Source organism: Catharus ustulatus, chromosome 1 (genome assembly GCF_009819885.2).
Source record: "Catharus ustulatus isolate bCatUst1 chromosome 1, bCatUst1.pri.v2, whole genome shotgun sequence".
NCBI lineage: Eukaryota > Metazoa > Chordata > Aves > Passeriformes > Turdidae > Catharus > Catharus ustulatus.
This window is the reverse complement of record NC_046221.1, coordinates 48,530,165-48,546,338: the sequence shown is the minus strand read 5'-3', so window position 1 is coordinate 48,546,338 and position 16,174 is coordinate 48,530,165. Positions and strand designations below refer to the sequence as shown.

Sequence of the window (16,174 nt, the reverse complement as noted above, 5' to 3'; positions counted from 1 at the left end):
GATGGGATAATTCATGTGATAACACCAGTAAACATTATGTAAATTTTAGTGGGATTGAATCATACTGAATTTGCAAATCAAAGTACTACTCAGAAATTTTATCTGATTTCCAAGTATTGAGCCTAAAAACTCCATTAATTTCTCAAAAGTAGGTAGTGAGTGTACATTTATCAGATGAAAAAGCTAAAATCTACAATCTATGAAGCTTCAACAAAGCAGTCCAATTTTAGGGAAGTTATCACATGCCCATGGGAAAAACAACATTGTCTGGTTCTTATATACAGCCTATCCAAGGTTGCTGTTATAAAGGCTGCTGTAGATTCATAGTTTTAATTAAGCAGTAGCAAAATGTAGACCTAGAGTCTAAATAGCAGAACTTCATGGTAATAAAAAGAGATACCTTATTTATTTTCCTAAGAATATAAAGCCCCATGATTTTGTATATCTCCTACTAAGGAAAATGTATTTTTGTAATATAGACAATTATAAATAAATTTTGTTCAGTTCTTGCTTTAGAGGGAACAAACTCATTGCAAAAGATCATAATAATAAAAACCCCTTTTTAAACTGAGTCCACTTAAGTAAGAATAATTTTTTCACTGAGAGGAAACAAACTCAGTTGCCATACAGCTGGTTAGAGTTAATTTTTAATACAAACATTTCAAGCTGCCTTGTAGTAAAATGAACATTGAAGTTTATCACTCCTTCACTTGCATGAGAAATTTCTCCCTTCATTTGAGAACAGTGTGGTGAGAAGATGCCCAAAGGGCTGGGGAAGGAGGATGCCCAAGTGCTTGGGTACACAGCAGCAAACTTCTGCCTGACTATTGGTCTTCTGTGAAACCTACAATGATTTTGCAAGGCTGGACCATCAACACATTCTTTTTCCTAAATATAATTTGAGTTTGTGGTTTTGCTTGATTCTTTTTCCAACTATGAGTTTGAGCAAAGATATGTGTGGTTCCCTGAATGATTTAAGTGACAGGGATGATTTACAGGGAGTATGGGATAGGAAAATGCTGCTGTGTATGTGGTAAGAGAGGTCTGCACTGGCTAAGAGCACTTCATGGCAGCTCCCCATAGGATCCTGAAGAGGCTGCTCAGAGCCTTTGCCACAGAAGTGTGGCAGGATCTGCACATAGGGTGCACCATGGGGTCTGGGAGGGGCTGGTGAATAATTTGCCAGTAGCCCAGAAATAAATGGCTGTCCAGATGTGTGATGTGTGAGTCCTGCTGGGGCACTGGGCTACCACTGATGTGCCAAGGTAGGACAGCAGGGAAATATCACACTGGAAGGGGAGGAAGAGATACCAGGACAGTGCTGTTGGTGTGAGCTAAGAAGCTGGGCCAGGTTATGTGGCAGGCAGTATCCCAGCCCTTCATTCCCCTCTTCTCTGGCTATGACTTTGTAAGTGGTTCTGTATGAAACCCAGATACAATTACATAGAGTGACAATGCTGTTTTCTCATTGGAAAAGTGCCTGTGTTTTCATTTTAACTGGAGTCCTTGCTCTGTAATTGCTTGTAAACATCTCTATCTGTTATAAGACCCAGATGGTGCAGTAGATGGGTTTTAGTGACACCTGAAAAATAGAGATGACTCTGACTAGACACCATTTACAAATATTTTTTCTGTTTGGAGCACATAGATTACAGCTTGCTCTAAACAGAGGGTCAAGATGAAGCTTCACAAGAGGCATGCAAACCCCTCATACTGAGCTTGGCACTGGCAGTGTGCAATTGATGAAGCTGCAGTGCCCACCCAAAATATACGTGCTGTAAGAGCACAAGGTGTGGGCTCTTGCCGGTCAGTGTCCATCCACTTCACAGTGCACTGGGCTTGTGGGGGACCTCTCTTTTCCTCTGTACAGGTACCAGTGTGGCTTTGCAGAACATTGTGCTAGATGTATTCTGGTTTCGACAGGACCTGCATCTCCTGCCCTCCATCACTCCTTTCCCGAGAAGTCCCCCCCAGTCTTTGAGTTCTTCTTTCCCTACAAAAAATAAAGGAAGATCAAAATTAAAGGAGTCAAAAATAGTTAATCAGTTTAGGGACTTGTTTATGTGTTTCCTCCCTTCTTGGGGGTTGTCAGAGTGACAGTAAAGGACCAATACTCAGAAGGGGGGCAGAGGCTGTTGCTGAAGAAGCAGTAGATGAGGGGGTTGACCGCACTGTTCAAGGCTGGCAGGTTCTGAATAATCACAGATGCGTAGAAGCGCTCTTTGGTCTCAGGGAGTATGTTGAAGTTGTCCAGAATATCAAAAAGAAAGTAAGGGCTCCAACAGAGAATAAATGCTGCAGACAAGACAGAGAGAGGAAAAGCTTGACATTGGATAGTTTAGCAATTTTGGGAGGTAATTACACACTCATGGAGCAAAACTGTCATAGTGCATAAATATTTCTTCATGCAAAAAACCCCAAACCTCTGCCCATTGAAGATCTTATTTAAGAGAATAGTTACTAGATTGTACTGTCTTTATTTTTATTTTAATGCCTATAAAATACATTACGTGTGTTTCTCTAAGTGTTTAGAGTGCTCCCTCTAGACGTATTGAGACACTTCTGAACACTACACAACACATAAAGGGTAAATAGGTAGCCAGTTAAAGCATCATCAGTTATAGTGAAGTGCTCTTTTAATGGTTCCCAGAGTGAGCAGCCAATCTAAATGTACACACAGCCAAAGTGACAGTGCTCCGTGACAGTGCTGCTCATCACAGAAGCCTATTAAAATAAGGTTCTCAGACACCCAGGAGCAAGGAATGACACTCTTTCACACTGCATTATGGCAAACCAACATGTCATTTGGCATGCTGGCTGGAGGTGCTGTGTACATGGAGTGTGCAGGAAGATTCTCCTAATTTCCTGCACTGTCATTTGAGAGGTGAATTTGAGGAAGGGAAGAGAGGACTGTACTGCTCATAGTTTCTGCTTTTGTTTAGAGGAGGTAGGGAAAAAAACATTAGCCACAGCTTTATTTGCAGGTGTGGATAGTCTCTGAGCAGTGGTTGAGAGACAAAGGACACAGGGATAATATCAGACTGGTTAAAGTATGAGCAACAATAACAAGGGAGTATAACAGCATGTTATGGGAAAAGTACACGAAGAGAAACAGCTTAACTGCAAGGGTTTCTACATGCGTCAAAGGGCTGATAAATACCTGTACCAATCATGAGCTATGGTTTTGCAATATGCATGAGCTTGATTATCTACTGTATAAAAAGACAACAGCATTATAATAAAGTTGAGACTTGTTGACCATGATAGCCTGGGACTCGTCTCCCGCGTCGTCCTGCAACATGCAGGCATAGGGAATTAATATGTCCCTCACAAATTTCTATGCCATCTCTTTTCACAAAGGCTTTTGATTCAGGATTTACATAGAAATTCTGGGACAGGCAGTTCACTCAGTTAAACTGTAAGTACTTGGGTTGCAAACACACAGGTAACTGTGAAATCAGACACATGATCATACCCTGACCCAGATGAGACAGCAGAGTAACCTGTTTTCTCGTCACATTAATCAGAATTTCTTGGCTGGCACTTAGCTGCGTGCTCACTAAAAGTGCAAGGAAGAGGTGAGGTAAGCTTCCCTCCAGTTTTCTAGAACAACCAAACAGGAGGCGTCTGCGCAGATATATGCAAAATACCAATATGCAGTGCCAGAGCGTTGATCAAAACACTCACTCTGCAGAACTTTAGGTGGCTTTAAAAAAAAATCCATGGATGTCAGATGTCAATCTGTTTGCACATCAGGAGATGCTGGGTGCCTAATATTCTCAAGGTCTGCTGAAATGCTTGAGCATCCATGTGAGCTGTCAACATCTGATGGCCTTGTCTTAGTATCTGTGTCTGACAAAAGCTTTCTCTTATTGCCATGCAGAAAAGTTCAGACATAGAGAAGCTGTTCTTGGGCTTATGAAAAGTATGAATCATACTGGCCTCTCTCATGTCTGCAGATGCTATCACTAGACAGTGAGCTAAGCTACTCACGTGGCTGTTATCACAATATTCTCCAATCTGAAATTTGCACAGTGTTGGAAAGAGAAGCAATCTCTTTTTCAGTGTCAAGGGATGACTGTCAGCCCTTGGGAGTAAACAGTTTTGGTTCCTTTCCTGCATGTCTCTGGCAGCTAATCACAAGCTCTGTGTGATGCTGTCTTTCTTTATTGAGATAGAATTTCATCCTCCTAATTGCATCAGAATAATGTCATTTCCCTCAGAGACCGAAAACACCTGCATTAAGTCATCTGCTGCCCAGCTGGGAAAGCAGAGCTCATTCTTTCCATCTTGGCAAGCAACACACTTGTGACATCAAACATAATTGCTGCACATCTCACCTCTTCTGTCCCTTGCACCACACCAACAGATCACATGCCTTGCAGCGTCTCTAAGCCTAAAAGACAACTCAGTTGCCAAATCTTTTGGCAGTCTGGAAAGAGATGACCTCTTCCTTTGTCCTTTTAGACATTTAAACATCTTTACTTTCTTTATGCACCAGAGGGGCTATGCATCTAATTTAATATAAGGTTTATGTCAGATAAATATTTCTTCATACAAAAAACCCCAAACCTCTGCCCATTCAAGATCTTATTTAAGAGAATAGTTACTAGATTGTGCTTTTACCTGTCTTTATTTTTATTTTAATGCCTATAAAATACATTACCTGTGTTTCTCTAAGTATTTAGAGTGTTTAGTGTTTAGAAACGTAGCAGCCAGAAGAGAGGGGAACAACAAGCTCAGAAGGCAAGTCAGGTGTCTGAGTAAAGCTCCTTCTCCAAGCCATCTACTTTGTCTGCTGATGATAGAGGTTGCTGAGAAAAAGCAGTTTTCTAATGTTAACATCCTCCCAGCTGTGGGGCTTTTCACTTACCAAGGATAATTACAATGCTGTACTTGATCGTTTTCACCTTCGCCCTGGATATGAACCCTCGACTGGTGTAGCCACTGGAGGTTTTTCCACCTGAGAAAAGAACAGTGAAAGGACTGATGTGTGGATGTGTACATGTGTACCTTGACAAGCAAGACAGGAATACACAATCCCCTCTTTCCCTGGTGACAGTCAGGACCTCAGTAGTTCCTGAAATTTGGACACTTGCAAGTCTGCTCAAGTTGGACAATCAAAACCTGAGCCAACCAAAATAAAAAGAGGAAGCAGAGTAGATCTTCTTAAGTATCGAGGCATGTGTAGTCTTGGGATGGAATATTCAGATCATTTTATAGCTTTCTGTGGCCAGATATTTCTGATCTTGAGCAAAATACAGACTTGCAAGCACATGTGAAGACACAGAAAAAGTGTTGCTGAGTATATATGGTAGAAAAAACTATTCTGAAAATGGACAAAGTTATAGGAATGGGAATTCTAACTTCTAGAATAAGTAGTTCATATTTTTTATTCATTTTCTCATGGATGTTTCCTATTATGTCTCTGAAGAGAATTTAGTGTCAAAGGAAAGAAGGTAAATAATGTAGAAATGAGTCATGAATGAAAAAATACAGAAACCCCATTCCCACTGCAGCAGTGGGGGCCTAATGTGACATTGCATGTCCAAGCTCTCCCAGATTTGTGAGGATCAGCTGGAATTAAATCACAAAGCTGGAGTCACAGATACGCTGAGACTCACCAGGATAGCTGGATATGATGACAGCCTGAGCTTTGTTCTTCGTCCAGATGGTTCGAATCACAATCGAGTATATAATGCTGCAGAAGGGGAAGAGTTGCTGATATTAGGCACAATAAATTTAACAGGTCTTAATGCTGGTCATTTGTGCTCTAAGCATGCGCTTATCTATGCGTAAGGAGTTCAAAGAGATGATGGGACTGCATAGGAATAATAGGAGTAAATGACGATAATTGTAATAATGAATATGATATGAGTGTCCCACAGTATTTTTCAGAAGGAGATCTGAAGACTTCACCATGGAAGTCCTTATGGTTGTCTTGGCTTTGTAGATGTCAAATCTGAGGCTCAGGGGAATGCAGTGATTCACCCAAAAATCTTTCAGGCAAGAGTTCATTGGTGATTTTAAGCCAGACAATGCCAAATCAGTATCAGCTCTGGAACACTAGCTCTGCTGATGGAATCAAGGAGGGGGAGACCTGTTTTTTTCTGTATGTGCACTTTGATTTTGCTGTTACTTTTTGGGCATGAAGCTGGTAAATAAAATTTCACCCATTTCAATAAAATTTTGGGAATTTGGTAAGGGCAAAATCCACGATAAATGCAAATAAATAGAGCTGTGCTCAGTTTTGGGTCTCAGGATCCTGTAGTGGAAATCAAGGAGGACAGAAGTGTCAGATAAATGGGAAGAGTTATATGATTCAAAGCCAGATCCACCACAACTTGCATATTTAGAGAGGTTTATATACTTTCCGTAGGAATGATGAAAAGTGCACTAGTACACAGTGATCTTGAATAGTTATGGACTTTCCCTATGCAATAACCAATCTGAACTTCTATTGATTTAATACAGAAGAGGTAAAAATATTTCCTTCTTGATGAAGAGCTGTTTAAACCCATGTCCTGCTTGAGGATGTTAATTTCCATAACCCTTAGTGGTCCTTATGTGAAAAAGGTGCAATGAAGGACATAATTTCAGGGTGTTTTATAGAGGCAAGAATTTGTCTTACTGTTATGTGGCTTATTTTTGCTATCAGAAGAGGCATTATTCTTATTACTCCTTTCAGACTGATATATGAGTCTTTCCTACAGCACCCTCAATTGCTAGACATGCTTGCAAAGGCAGAATTTGTGCTCAAAAATTGTGAAGGTTTGGAGGTTTCCTTTCTGTGGAAGTTTGAGCCATCTGGTTCCCAGGCTCAGCAGGTGAGTGCTGTAAATTCAAGGTGCAGTCTGGGCTGTGCAGTGGAGCAGTAGCATCCTTGCCCAGTGAGGGGTTTGCTCTCATCTGCCATGGACTACAACTTGTTCTCCTTAATCCCTTCAGAAGTCCAGCTTGGTTCCAACTGATTTGAACATTTTCCTTTTATCTCATGGCTTTTCAAGAGCCTGTTTATTTAACACATCATGCACTTGAGAGTTTCTTTCTACTTTTTATAGACAATGGTGGAAAATTCACGTACCATTTCTCATTTGATTGTTCCAATCAGAATGTATTGTAATGATAATTGTTTTAATCTCAAAAATTTTACCAACTCACTCTTAGAAGTCCTGTTTCTATTTTCTTCCTAGCTTGCTGTCTCTACCCTGACCTCTTCATCTACTGTTGAGACAATGTCCACTCTGATGCAGATTTTCCTATGTCCAGAAAGACACATTCCGAGTTTTTTAAGCATCAGGACAAAGGAGTCTAACTCTGCAGTCAAAATACTCAGACTCCTTACTTTCAGCAAACTGTCATAAGGATTGAAATGCAAGGCCGGGCTTCTCACTTGCTTTCCCTCTGACCCCAGAATTCCTGCTCTCTGGCTGCAGAGTCTGGTAGGGGCATGTCTTTTGCCAGATACAGTTGCAGCATCTGTCTTCTCATTGACATTTCACATGTGAGGTTACATGCTGATTCATTTGAATCTTTAATTTTTAGAACTCCAGAGGAAAACTGAATTGTTGTTTTCATCCAACAGCTTATAAAGTACTGCCAGCATAGTGGATCTGTGTGGGTGCTTTTGCCTTTGCTCATCTTTCTTTTCTCTGTAGCTGAAGCCACTAGAGGCTTCCTTATCAGGAGTGGACCCGAGGTGGTGTAAAGTTGCTCAGGGTGGGTGTCAGGAAATTTTACATGCTAGGTAAACTTCTGAGCTACTCTTGCGCCAGCCACAGTTATTCAGTTGTGATTTGATCTCTCTGGGACTCCAGTTCATAGCAGTGCCTAACCCTCTTTTTCTTTTTTTTTGTCCCCCAGCAGTGTTGACATGGAGCTGAGAAACTGGACTTTCGAGAAACGTTACCTAAAGCATAGGATCATAACAGGCAACTTCATGTGTGTGTTTCAAAGACACAGAAGTATAAAGAGGGCTCTTGTGGAAGAGAGGTATTTTTCTTACAAGCAAAAAACAGCTTTTTTGTCAGACTACATTTGTAGCTCATTTCTTCCTTGTAAAAGGAGGCTGGAGGAGGGTGCTGAGGTTGGTCAAATCTCAAAGAAATTCTCACTTGAAAAATGAAGTGGCAGATGAGCAAAGAGTAGCAGGGAACAGATGACAAGCTAGTATTCAGAGGACTGTTTGGAAATAGTCTGCACCATTCCAATCATATCATTATCTCTGTTCCCTTCCTCTGGACACTAAACTGCTCAGCCTTCACTGCCAAGATGTAAAAGCACATTGCCACAAAGCTTTTTCTGACCCATGTAACTATGCCTGCATGGTGCTTGCTGTGGTCTCCAGAGAGAGATGGGAGATGTGATGTGCAGATCTTGAGCTCCAGAAGTTGCCAGGCTTCTTTGTGTTTGTAAGGGCACAGTGCACTGATCTTCCAGCCCAGGTTGTAGGTGAGAGACTAATGAAAGGGTACTAAGGTGGAAAAGTCAAATCTGGATGGAAAATTCACCCAAGCCATTCTGAAAAGTAGCTACTCAGGCTTTGAAGACCCCAGAATAGAAAGGACATGCTGTTGGTCTGGAAATGTGATGATTTTTCTAACCCTGAAAAATGCATATCTCAAGAGGTGGCAGGAAAATACAAAAACATTGCTCACATTATGGATTTAGCTCAGAAATTAAACTCTTCTCATCTCCAAAAACAATTTAGCTTGATCCAAATTCTAGAGGATTAAGAGGGATGTGCATCATAGCCTGCCATTAGTCAATGGTATTATTTAATATGCCTCATTGGTATGCCTCATTGGTATTTACAGCATTTTTTATCCAGGTAAATACATAACTTATGGTTAATCATACAAATGCAACTGTAAATAATCACACCCCATCTGTATTTTTAATTCATGGATCAATTTTGCTTAATTAAATAAAATGTCTTCTGGTAAATTATATACTGATGTTAGCAATCATAAGTGTTATTGATCTGCCTGCTCTTTAAATGAAGAATTTTTAAAAAGTAAATAATTGCACTATGTCAGCATCCCATGCAGCCTCAGTATTTTCTAGTAAAATGAGCCTTTACCATGGCAAAAGTGCACTTAAGCTCCCTGTTAATTACTTCTATTTATCATCCAATATTGCCTATTGCTCCTTATACTTCATTTGTGCAAAGTGATGCAGCTGCTTTGTTTTATGGGAGCTAATTTACAGCACTATTTGTGTAAAGAGAAAAGTGACCTAATCTGAACAAACCATTGCAGGCACGTGTAATGGATAAGTGAAGAGATGAGATGGGCAGATATTAGAACGTATGCACAAGATCTAGGGCTTTTATTTAGAAATGGAAATTGCAGGCAAAAAAGAATGGCCTCACTGAATCAGTTCAAAAAATTGCCTTTGGTATTTTTATTAATGTCATTTCTAGTCCCTTTATTTGATTTAATTCAGAGAAATACCTTTTATTTAATCTATTTTTTTATTTCATTGCAATGCCTTGGGTTTAATTCCATATTTTTCCTTTTAGCTGATTTTGGGTTTTTTCTCTTCTAATTATTTTATTTTTCAGCTTCTCCAAACCAAATGTTTTCTTTGGAGTTTAGATTTTAATCAGCAGATTAAAATTCCTCTATGCTTCAAGAGGAGCTTCAGCATTTTTTTTAAAACATGTGTTTTCAATTATATTAGGTAAATGTCTATGTATTATATTTATAATACTAAAACATAAAAAGTATATTTAGCAATCATGAAAAACAGCTAAAAAACCTCTAAATTTCTGGATACTCAAGCGCCATAATAATTAGGTTTTGTCACAGAGTAGCAATGATATAGAAACACAGTAGCTCTTCTGTCTCCCCATGACAGATTCTGAGGGGGCCACGTGCAAATATTTGCAGGAGAGCAGTGTGTAACCTTGATTTGATCTGTTTTTAACCTCTGTTCAACAGTGCCCCCGATAGTTTTCAGCTATCACAGGTACCATTTAGCTTTGCTTGGCATATTTCAGAATAGGAGAAAAGGCTTTAGTTATAGCTGATGACACTTGTCCCAGAAGAGGAGAGAACTAATTACTGCAGGTTCCCTAATTGCTTTTTTTGAATTTTCTGGGGTTTCATAGGCTGATAATATCAACGGCAGAAGAAGCGGTAGAATACTGTAAATGAGAGAGAGAAGGCCAAATTTTTAAGCACTGTATAAAAGTACTTGACTCAGGATCTGTGCATCTTCCTGTACAACAGTGAGACAGTGGGGACAAGGGGAGTTTTAATATAAAAAGAACAAATTTCTCCACTTTTTTCAGCTCTCAAAGATATCCACACACTTGGGTTAAAAATACCAATCATAGCTTTTCATTTTCTTTTCATTATTCATGTCTTGTTCCAGACAAAAAACTTACTGAAAAACCCACAAACTCTTTGATAACTAATTGCTGATTCTCTAGTTGTGAAGAAGTGGTAGGAATAGATCTCAGAAGTATTAAAATCCTTCAGACTGTTGTCGTTTTCTTCATAAATTACCTTTCTATATATACATTTTTTAAAAACACAGGGGGTGAGGGGGAGAGAATGCTGAGTTCTTCTGGTTCATGTTTTGGCTTGGAATCTGTAGAGTTTGCTCACACCACATCTTTAGCTTTAGATTGTCAGTGGAAGGGTTTTCCAGACTGAGCATAAGGTTATCAGTTAAATAATTCATTCCATGAGCTGCAGTGTTATGAATAACATAACTCCTATGAGTTAGTTGAAGGCTGTCAGGAGCATGTGAATCAGCTCTGCTGAGAGAGCTGAGGGCTGGATGAGAGAAGCTTAAAAGATGATGGTGTCTGGACTGTAACAAGTGAAAACAGCTCAGCCACAGCAGCATATCTAGTGTGGAATTAAGTCCTGCTCCTGAAAAGTAAGATTTTATCCTTTGTATGCACTTCAGATGAACAGCACCAGAAAAAGTGCTGTCATCAGTGAACTGCTTTGCTCTAGAGGTTAGGTTTTCAGCAGATTCATGCAGCAGAACTAATTAAGAATTAACTCTGCCAGCCAGTATCCCACATTGCATCAGACACTTGCCATGCAGCTAAATCAGAGTGCTTCAGCGGAGAAAATAAAGTAGCTGTGTAAACAATATGAATTCTTGCAGAAAAGTTGGGATTTTTTCTCCCCCTGTGTGCACTCTGCTTCACTTCCTCACTAAGTGTGGTGGATGACTTGGTTTCTGGCTTATATGTATTCATGGTTTCTTCTACTCATCCTTGACTTTTCAGTTGCATGTTTATGGATCTTCTTTCCATTTTTATGTTGTGGCCTTTTTAAAATAACACCTTCAACTAAAGATCATTAAATAATAAAAAAAAAAAAACAACAAACAAAACACAAAACGCCTTCCTAAATTTATTAAATAACACTTTTCATTTTATAAATAATCTCTTGGCAGAGTAACACATAACTGGAACATACGTCATCTCTCTCACCCTTATGAAATAGCATCTCATTTATCATCAAACCTCCTGTGCATCTGAAAGTATTGGGTGGAACAAAACTTTTGCAGAGGAACTGAGTCCCTGGAGATGTTAACAGCCATTCCTGCTGTTCTTGAGCCACAAACTGTTTGCCAGAGTATTTGTATGCTGCAGCCACATCAGGTGGATTAGCTTTGAACTCCTGGACTGCCAGTGATTTTTAAAGAAATAGATGTCATACCTTCAGGCTATGTTGCCAGATGTTTTACAGATACATCAGCTAGGAAGTTGCAACCTTCTCTTTTATGCTTGAGACTTTAAAAAGTGTTCTTAGAAATAGCCATTTCCTTCCAAATTGCATGGTATTTTTTCATAATGTCTCTGCTGACCTTGCCCTGATGCTAATCCTCTTTTTCTGTGGTTTTAGAAAATCCTCTCTGTTCTGAAGAAAATAGTATCACTGACAGCTAGAAATAAATGAGCACAAAATAAATCCTTTCCTGCACCACTCCCCTTCCTTCCTTCCAGTGCCAGACACCACTTTGGACCTGTCAAAAATCTGACTTCTGCTGGCAAGGACAAAAGATCATTTGTGTTAATAAACACTGAAACCAGGAATGTTTCTGGGCAGGTGATGGACACTGTGCTGCCCTGGCTCCAAAACCAGTGGGTTTAGTTCCTGTCCTGCCATAAACTTCTCATGTGAATATTGCTTAAGGTTAAAGCCACAAAATTTTAGGATGTTTTATTCATGTCTCAGATGTTAGGGCAATTTCATGAAATGCCAGTTTCACTGCCTTTCTGTTTCCCCTCATGTCTTCATCACCTTCTTGCTTCTGGGGATTTTGTAAAGCAAGTCACAGAGCTGATCTGGTTTGAATATCTTTCTTTGGCAGGAAGGAGGGGAACATAATGTCAACAGTTCTGAAATATTTCTTGCTCTATAGCTTGCCTTTTCTTGCCAAACAAGTATAGATGACATGTAAAAGGAGTGGCTGGTCTGTAACAGAAACCATGCAAATCTGTATGTTTGAGCGTGAAAGAGATATTTCACACACCTATGAAATGACTGGTAATTGAGCAAGCTGTGGGGCTTTTTTCCTGAAATGCTTATGATGCTGGCTAGAATTTCCCAACTGCTACCTATTGTGAGAAAACTCATTAAAAACCCCCTTTCACAGTAACAGCCAACCTCAAAATTTTCTAGTGCCATTTCCTTTCACTGTTAAATTGCTTTTTGTCTGTGCAATATATGCTTATTGTTTTTGCTGCTACTGCTGGGCTGCAGATCTACCCACATTTTTATTTACATATTCCCAAGAATATTTTTTTGTATATTGAAAACTAGGCTGGCTTTCAGATACAGGAAAACGGGCAGAGAAATGATCCCACCTAGGAGGGATAACATGGGAATAGTTTTTCCTCTCTTGTCATCCTGTCCTTTTTTAAGGAGAACTTTCTTGATTTTTTTTATTATGTCTACGCAATCTGGCACAAAAAATTGAAGTTTTAGCAAACTGACATGTTATGAGAAAAGTGTAAAAAACATCCCTTCTCTCTAGGGAACAACATTGGTCCATTTTGAATCCATATCAAAAAGTCAGTTAAATGAGTTTAAGCACCACATGATTTTGATTCTATCAAAGATAAACTTGTTGCCATTAAAAGCTGCAGAACTTAATCTCTGTGATAAAACAGTAATAAACTTCAAGGCATTTATTTAGGTTATGCAGTCAGTCCTGCCATCATCTAGAAGAGATTGGCCTCTGCCCACCCCACTCTCACCCTACTAATGAGCAGGAAGCTAAGGGAGACTCATGGCTCAAGACTTGTTGGAAAAGCAGATGGACCAAGAGATAAATTCAAGTGACATTGCAAAAGTACAGTAATTTCATGAATACAAGCCACATGGAGTATAAGCCGCACTTCCGGTGCGTCAACAATGTTGATGTCTTTGTCAATAAAAAAGCCGCACCCGAATATTAGCCGCACTTTCGCTCGTAGTGAGGATCCGTGTGCAACTTTCACAAATTTTCCAATTAGAAACAGAATCGCAGCATAGTGGGGTTTACTGGCTCGGGGCAGGGCCAGGCAGGCTCGGCCCGCTCATGGTTGCCGACGGGGCCGGGTGGCCCTGCTCGGTGCCATGGCTCAGCGGGGCTACTCATGGCTGGCCGGGCAGTGTTGCTGCTGCTGCCGCCAGGCTCGCTCACCCCCCCCACTGCCTGCACTGCCGCCTGCACCGCCGCCTGTACCGCCGCTGCCGTGTTTGTTCGCCCTGGCCGGCACTGCTGCCTCCGTGCCACTGGGCTCCCCCGTGCTGCTGGCCCCGGTTCTGCTGGGCTCCCCCACGCTGCTAGCCCCGGTTCTGCTGGGCTTCCCCGTGCCGCCGGGCTCCCCCACGCTGCTGGCCCTGGTTCTGCTGGGCTTCCCTGCGCTGCCGGGCTTCCCGCTTCTCCCATGCTCCCCTACGCCGCTGGGCTCCCCCGCACTGCTAGCCCCAGTTCTGCTGGGCTTCCCCGTGCCGCCGGGATTCCCTGCACTGCTGGCCCGGGCTCTGCCGGGCTTTCCCACCTCTGCCGGGGCTGCCCGGGCTCCAGTTTGGCTTGGGGCTGCTGTGGGCTCTCACTTCTGTGTTGGCAGCTTTTAGAATATTGTTAATATATTAGCCGCCCCGGAGTACTAGCCGCACTTCCGGGTTTCCACCAAAATTTTGGTCAAAATGGTGCGGCTTGTATTCATGAAATTACTTAGTTCTTTGCTCAGAGTGCAAGCAGCCTGTCACCAAACTATGGGCAGAAAAAAGGAGCCCCAGCAAGTCTTTCTTGCTGCTGACAAGAAGAAATGGACACCAAAAAATACAATTGTAACCTTGCTAGTGAAAGAAAGAAAAATAAAGGCTCTGAGAACTGTCACTGCCACTGGTAGCATTTTTAGGCTATTAAGAAGCCTCATTCCCCTTCCATATCTGATTTTGACTGCTCTTTTACATTGGTGGCTCCTCATGGCTGGTTAACTTCTGTTTAACGGCAGCTAATGGCAGTGCCCTAGAGTGAAGCTGGTCAATATTGATTGACCTCAGTTTAATGCAGTTTCTGCATAGTGTCTCTGGTTTTTTGCCTCTGATTTGAGGCAAATCAGTCTCAAATATCTCTAGCTTAGGTTTCCTATTACAAAACAGGAAGAATTACATTTGTTCATATTTTAGGAATAGATGGTAACTTCAACGCTTGGAGATTTCTTTCCAATCCTGCTGAAGGAACACTTGTTGAGTACTATGAAACTTAAGAGCACTTCAAGTTAATTTTAGTTTAATTAGTGTTAAGTGCTGTTTCCTGTTCTTCTATTAAAATCATCTTTTGTAATAATGGATAAATATTCATACTGGATTTATAAAGATATCTTTTAAGCCTGTAGTTGTGGAGATAAGTGGACACACTTAGAGATTCATTCCTTTTTTCAGATAAAATATTTCTGGCTGTTAATACCACACAGAGAACACCCAGGGCAAGTAAAATGACCTGTGTATTATGTGATAAAAACGAAAGCAGCTATGCAGCAGGTATGAAAATGAAATTGCGATGAACGAGTAGAAATCAAAGCATTAAGCTGATTGCACACTTGATAGCTTTCACCACACACTTGCTGACTGGGGTTCAGCCTTACCTGATAATGATCAGAGGAATGAAATACACCAGGAAAGCCACAACTGTCATGTAGGGGATCCAGTAGGAGTCATCAGGCCAGAGAGCCCAGCACTGCATTTCCCCATTGGAGAGCTGCCGTTTCCCAAAAATAATCAGAGTTGGTATGGAAAACAGGAAAGAGAGGATCCAGGCCACTCCAATAAGCACTTTCGCCTGCCTTTCTGTGTAACAGAGTCAAACAGACAGTGTCAGTGGGGTTGTTGGTGTGAGTGAACTCTTGCAGCACTGTTGACAGAAAGGCAGGGAGAAGGAGGAAATTCTGTCAAGAAAGGAAATTTTAGGCTGCAGCTGGCTGATGCTGAACAGACTTCAAAGGAGAAAAAGGATCTCATCTCTTTCTCATGATAAATTGTCATGTCATTATGAGCTTGTATTTTGCAAGTTTTATTTAAGGATGCTTAGGGCCTGTTGAATCTGAAACACTATGAGAAAGGCACTGGTCAGGTTCAGCAAGTCAGAAACATGAAATGTAAATGGTATCTCTATGCCACTAAGAGAATATAATTTATGGATGTAAAAAACATCAGGCCTGCCCTACTGCATGCCTAGTGATGCACCTTGAAGTGAGAAACAAAAGTGATTGCAAAACATTTCCTATGAGGAAAAAGAAAATGCCTCTCTTCAGGATCAGAACAAGACAGCACAACCAGCTGCCTTTAACTCCATCTACAACTTTACCGTCTCAAAGAAACATGGGCCCAAAGACTCTGGGCATCTCCTGCACTTCTCTGTATGATGGTGGGGATCAAATTTAGCTCCTGCTGATGAAACCAAGCCATGCCAGGAGTGGACTGCTAACCACGAGACAGGGCAGATGATGGTGCTCAAGTGCCCAGCCCTATTCAACCTGCTGCAAAATACAGGAACTGGGAGATCCTGCTGGACTTCGTGGTAAAGAACAAGACCTAAAGGATCCCAAAACCTCTATCAGGTTTGAGTTACTGCATCCTCTTGTTTACTGGTCGCTGCCAAGTGAGAAAAAACAAGTGGGAAAACAATGCCTGGTGGCACCCACAAG

General features: G+C 41.1%; 1 protein-coding gene across 2 annotated transcripts in view; it reads right to left on the bottom strand.

Annotated features, from left to right (window-relative positions):
* Positions 1-1,806: 1,806 nt before the first annotated feature.
* NPSR1 (neuropeptide S receptor 1) overlaps positions 1,807-16,174 on the bottom strand; it is a 118,308-nt gene continuing 103,940 nt past the window's right edge. For both annotated transcript variants that reach the window (XM_033073116.2, XM_033073107.2), the window contains 5 exons: positions 15,116-15,317; positions 5,625-5,701; positions 4,874-4,963; positions 2,115-2,295; positions 1,807-1,993 (listed from right to left, as the gene is read on the bottom strand). In XM_033073116.2, the coding sequence (XP_032929007.1) occupies positions 1,900-1,993; positions 2,115-2,295; positions 4,874-4,963; positions 5,625-5,701; positions 15,116-15,317 (644 nt within the window). In that variant the 3' untranslated portion in view covers positions 1,807-1,899. The remainder of the gene's footprint in view (positions 1,994-2,114; positions 2,296-4,873; positions 4,964-5,624; positions 5,702-15,115; positions 15,318-16,174) is intronic.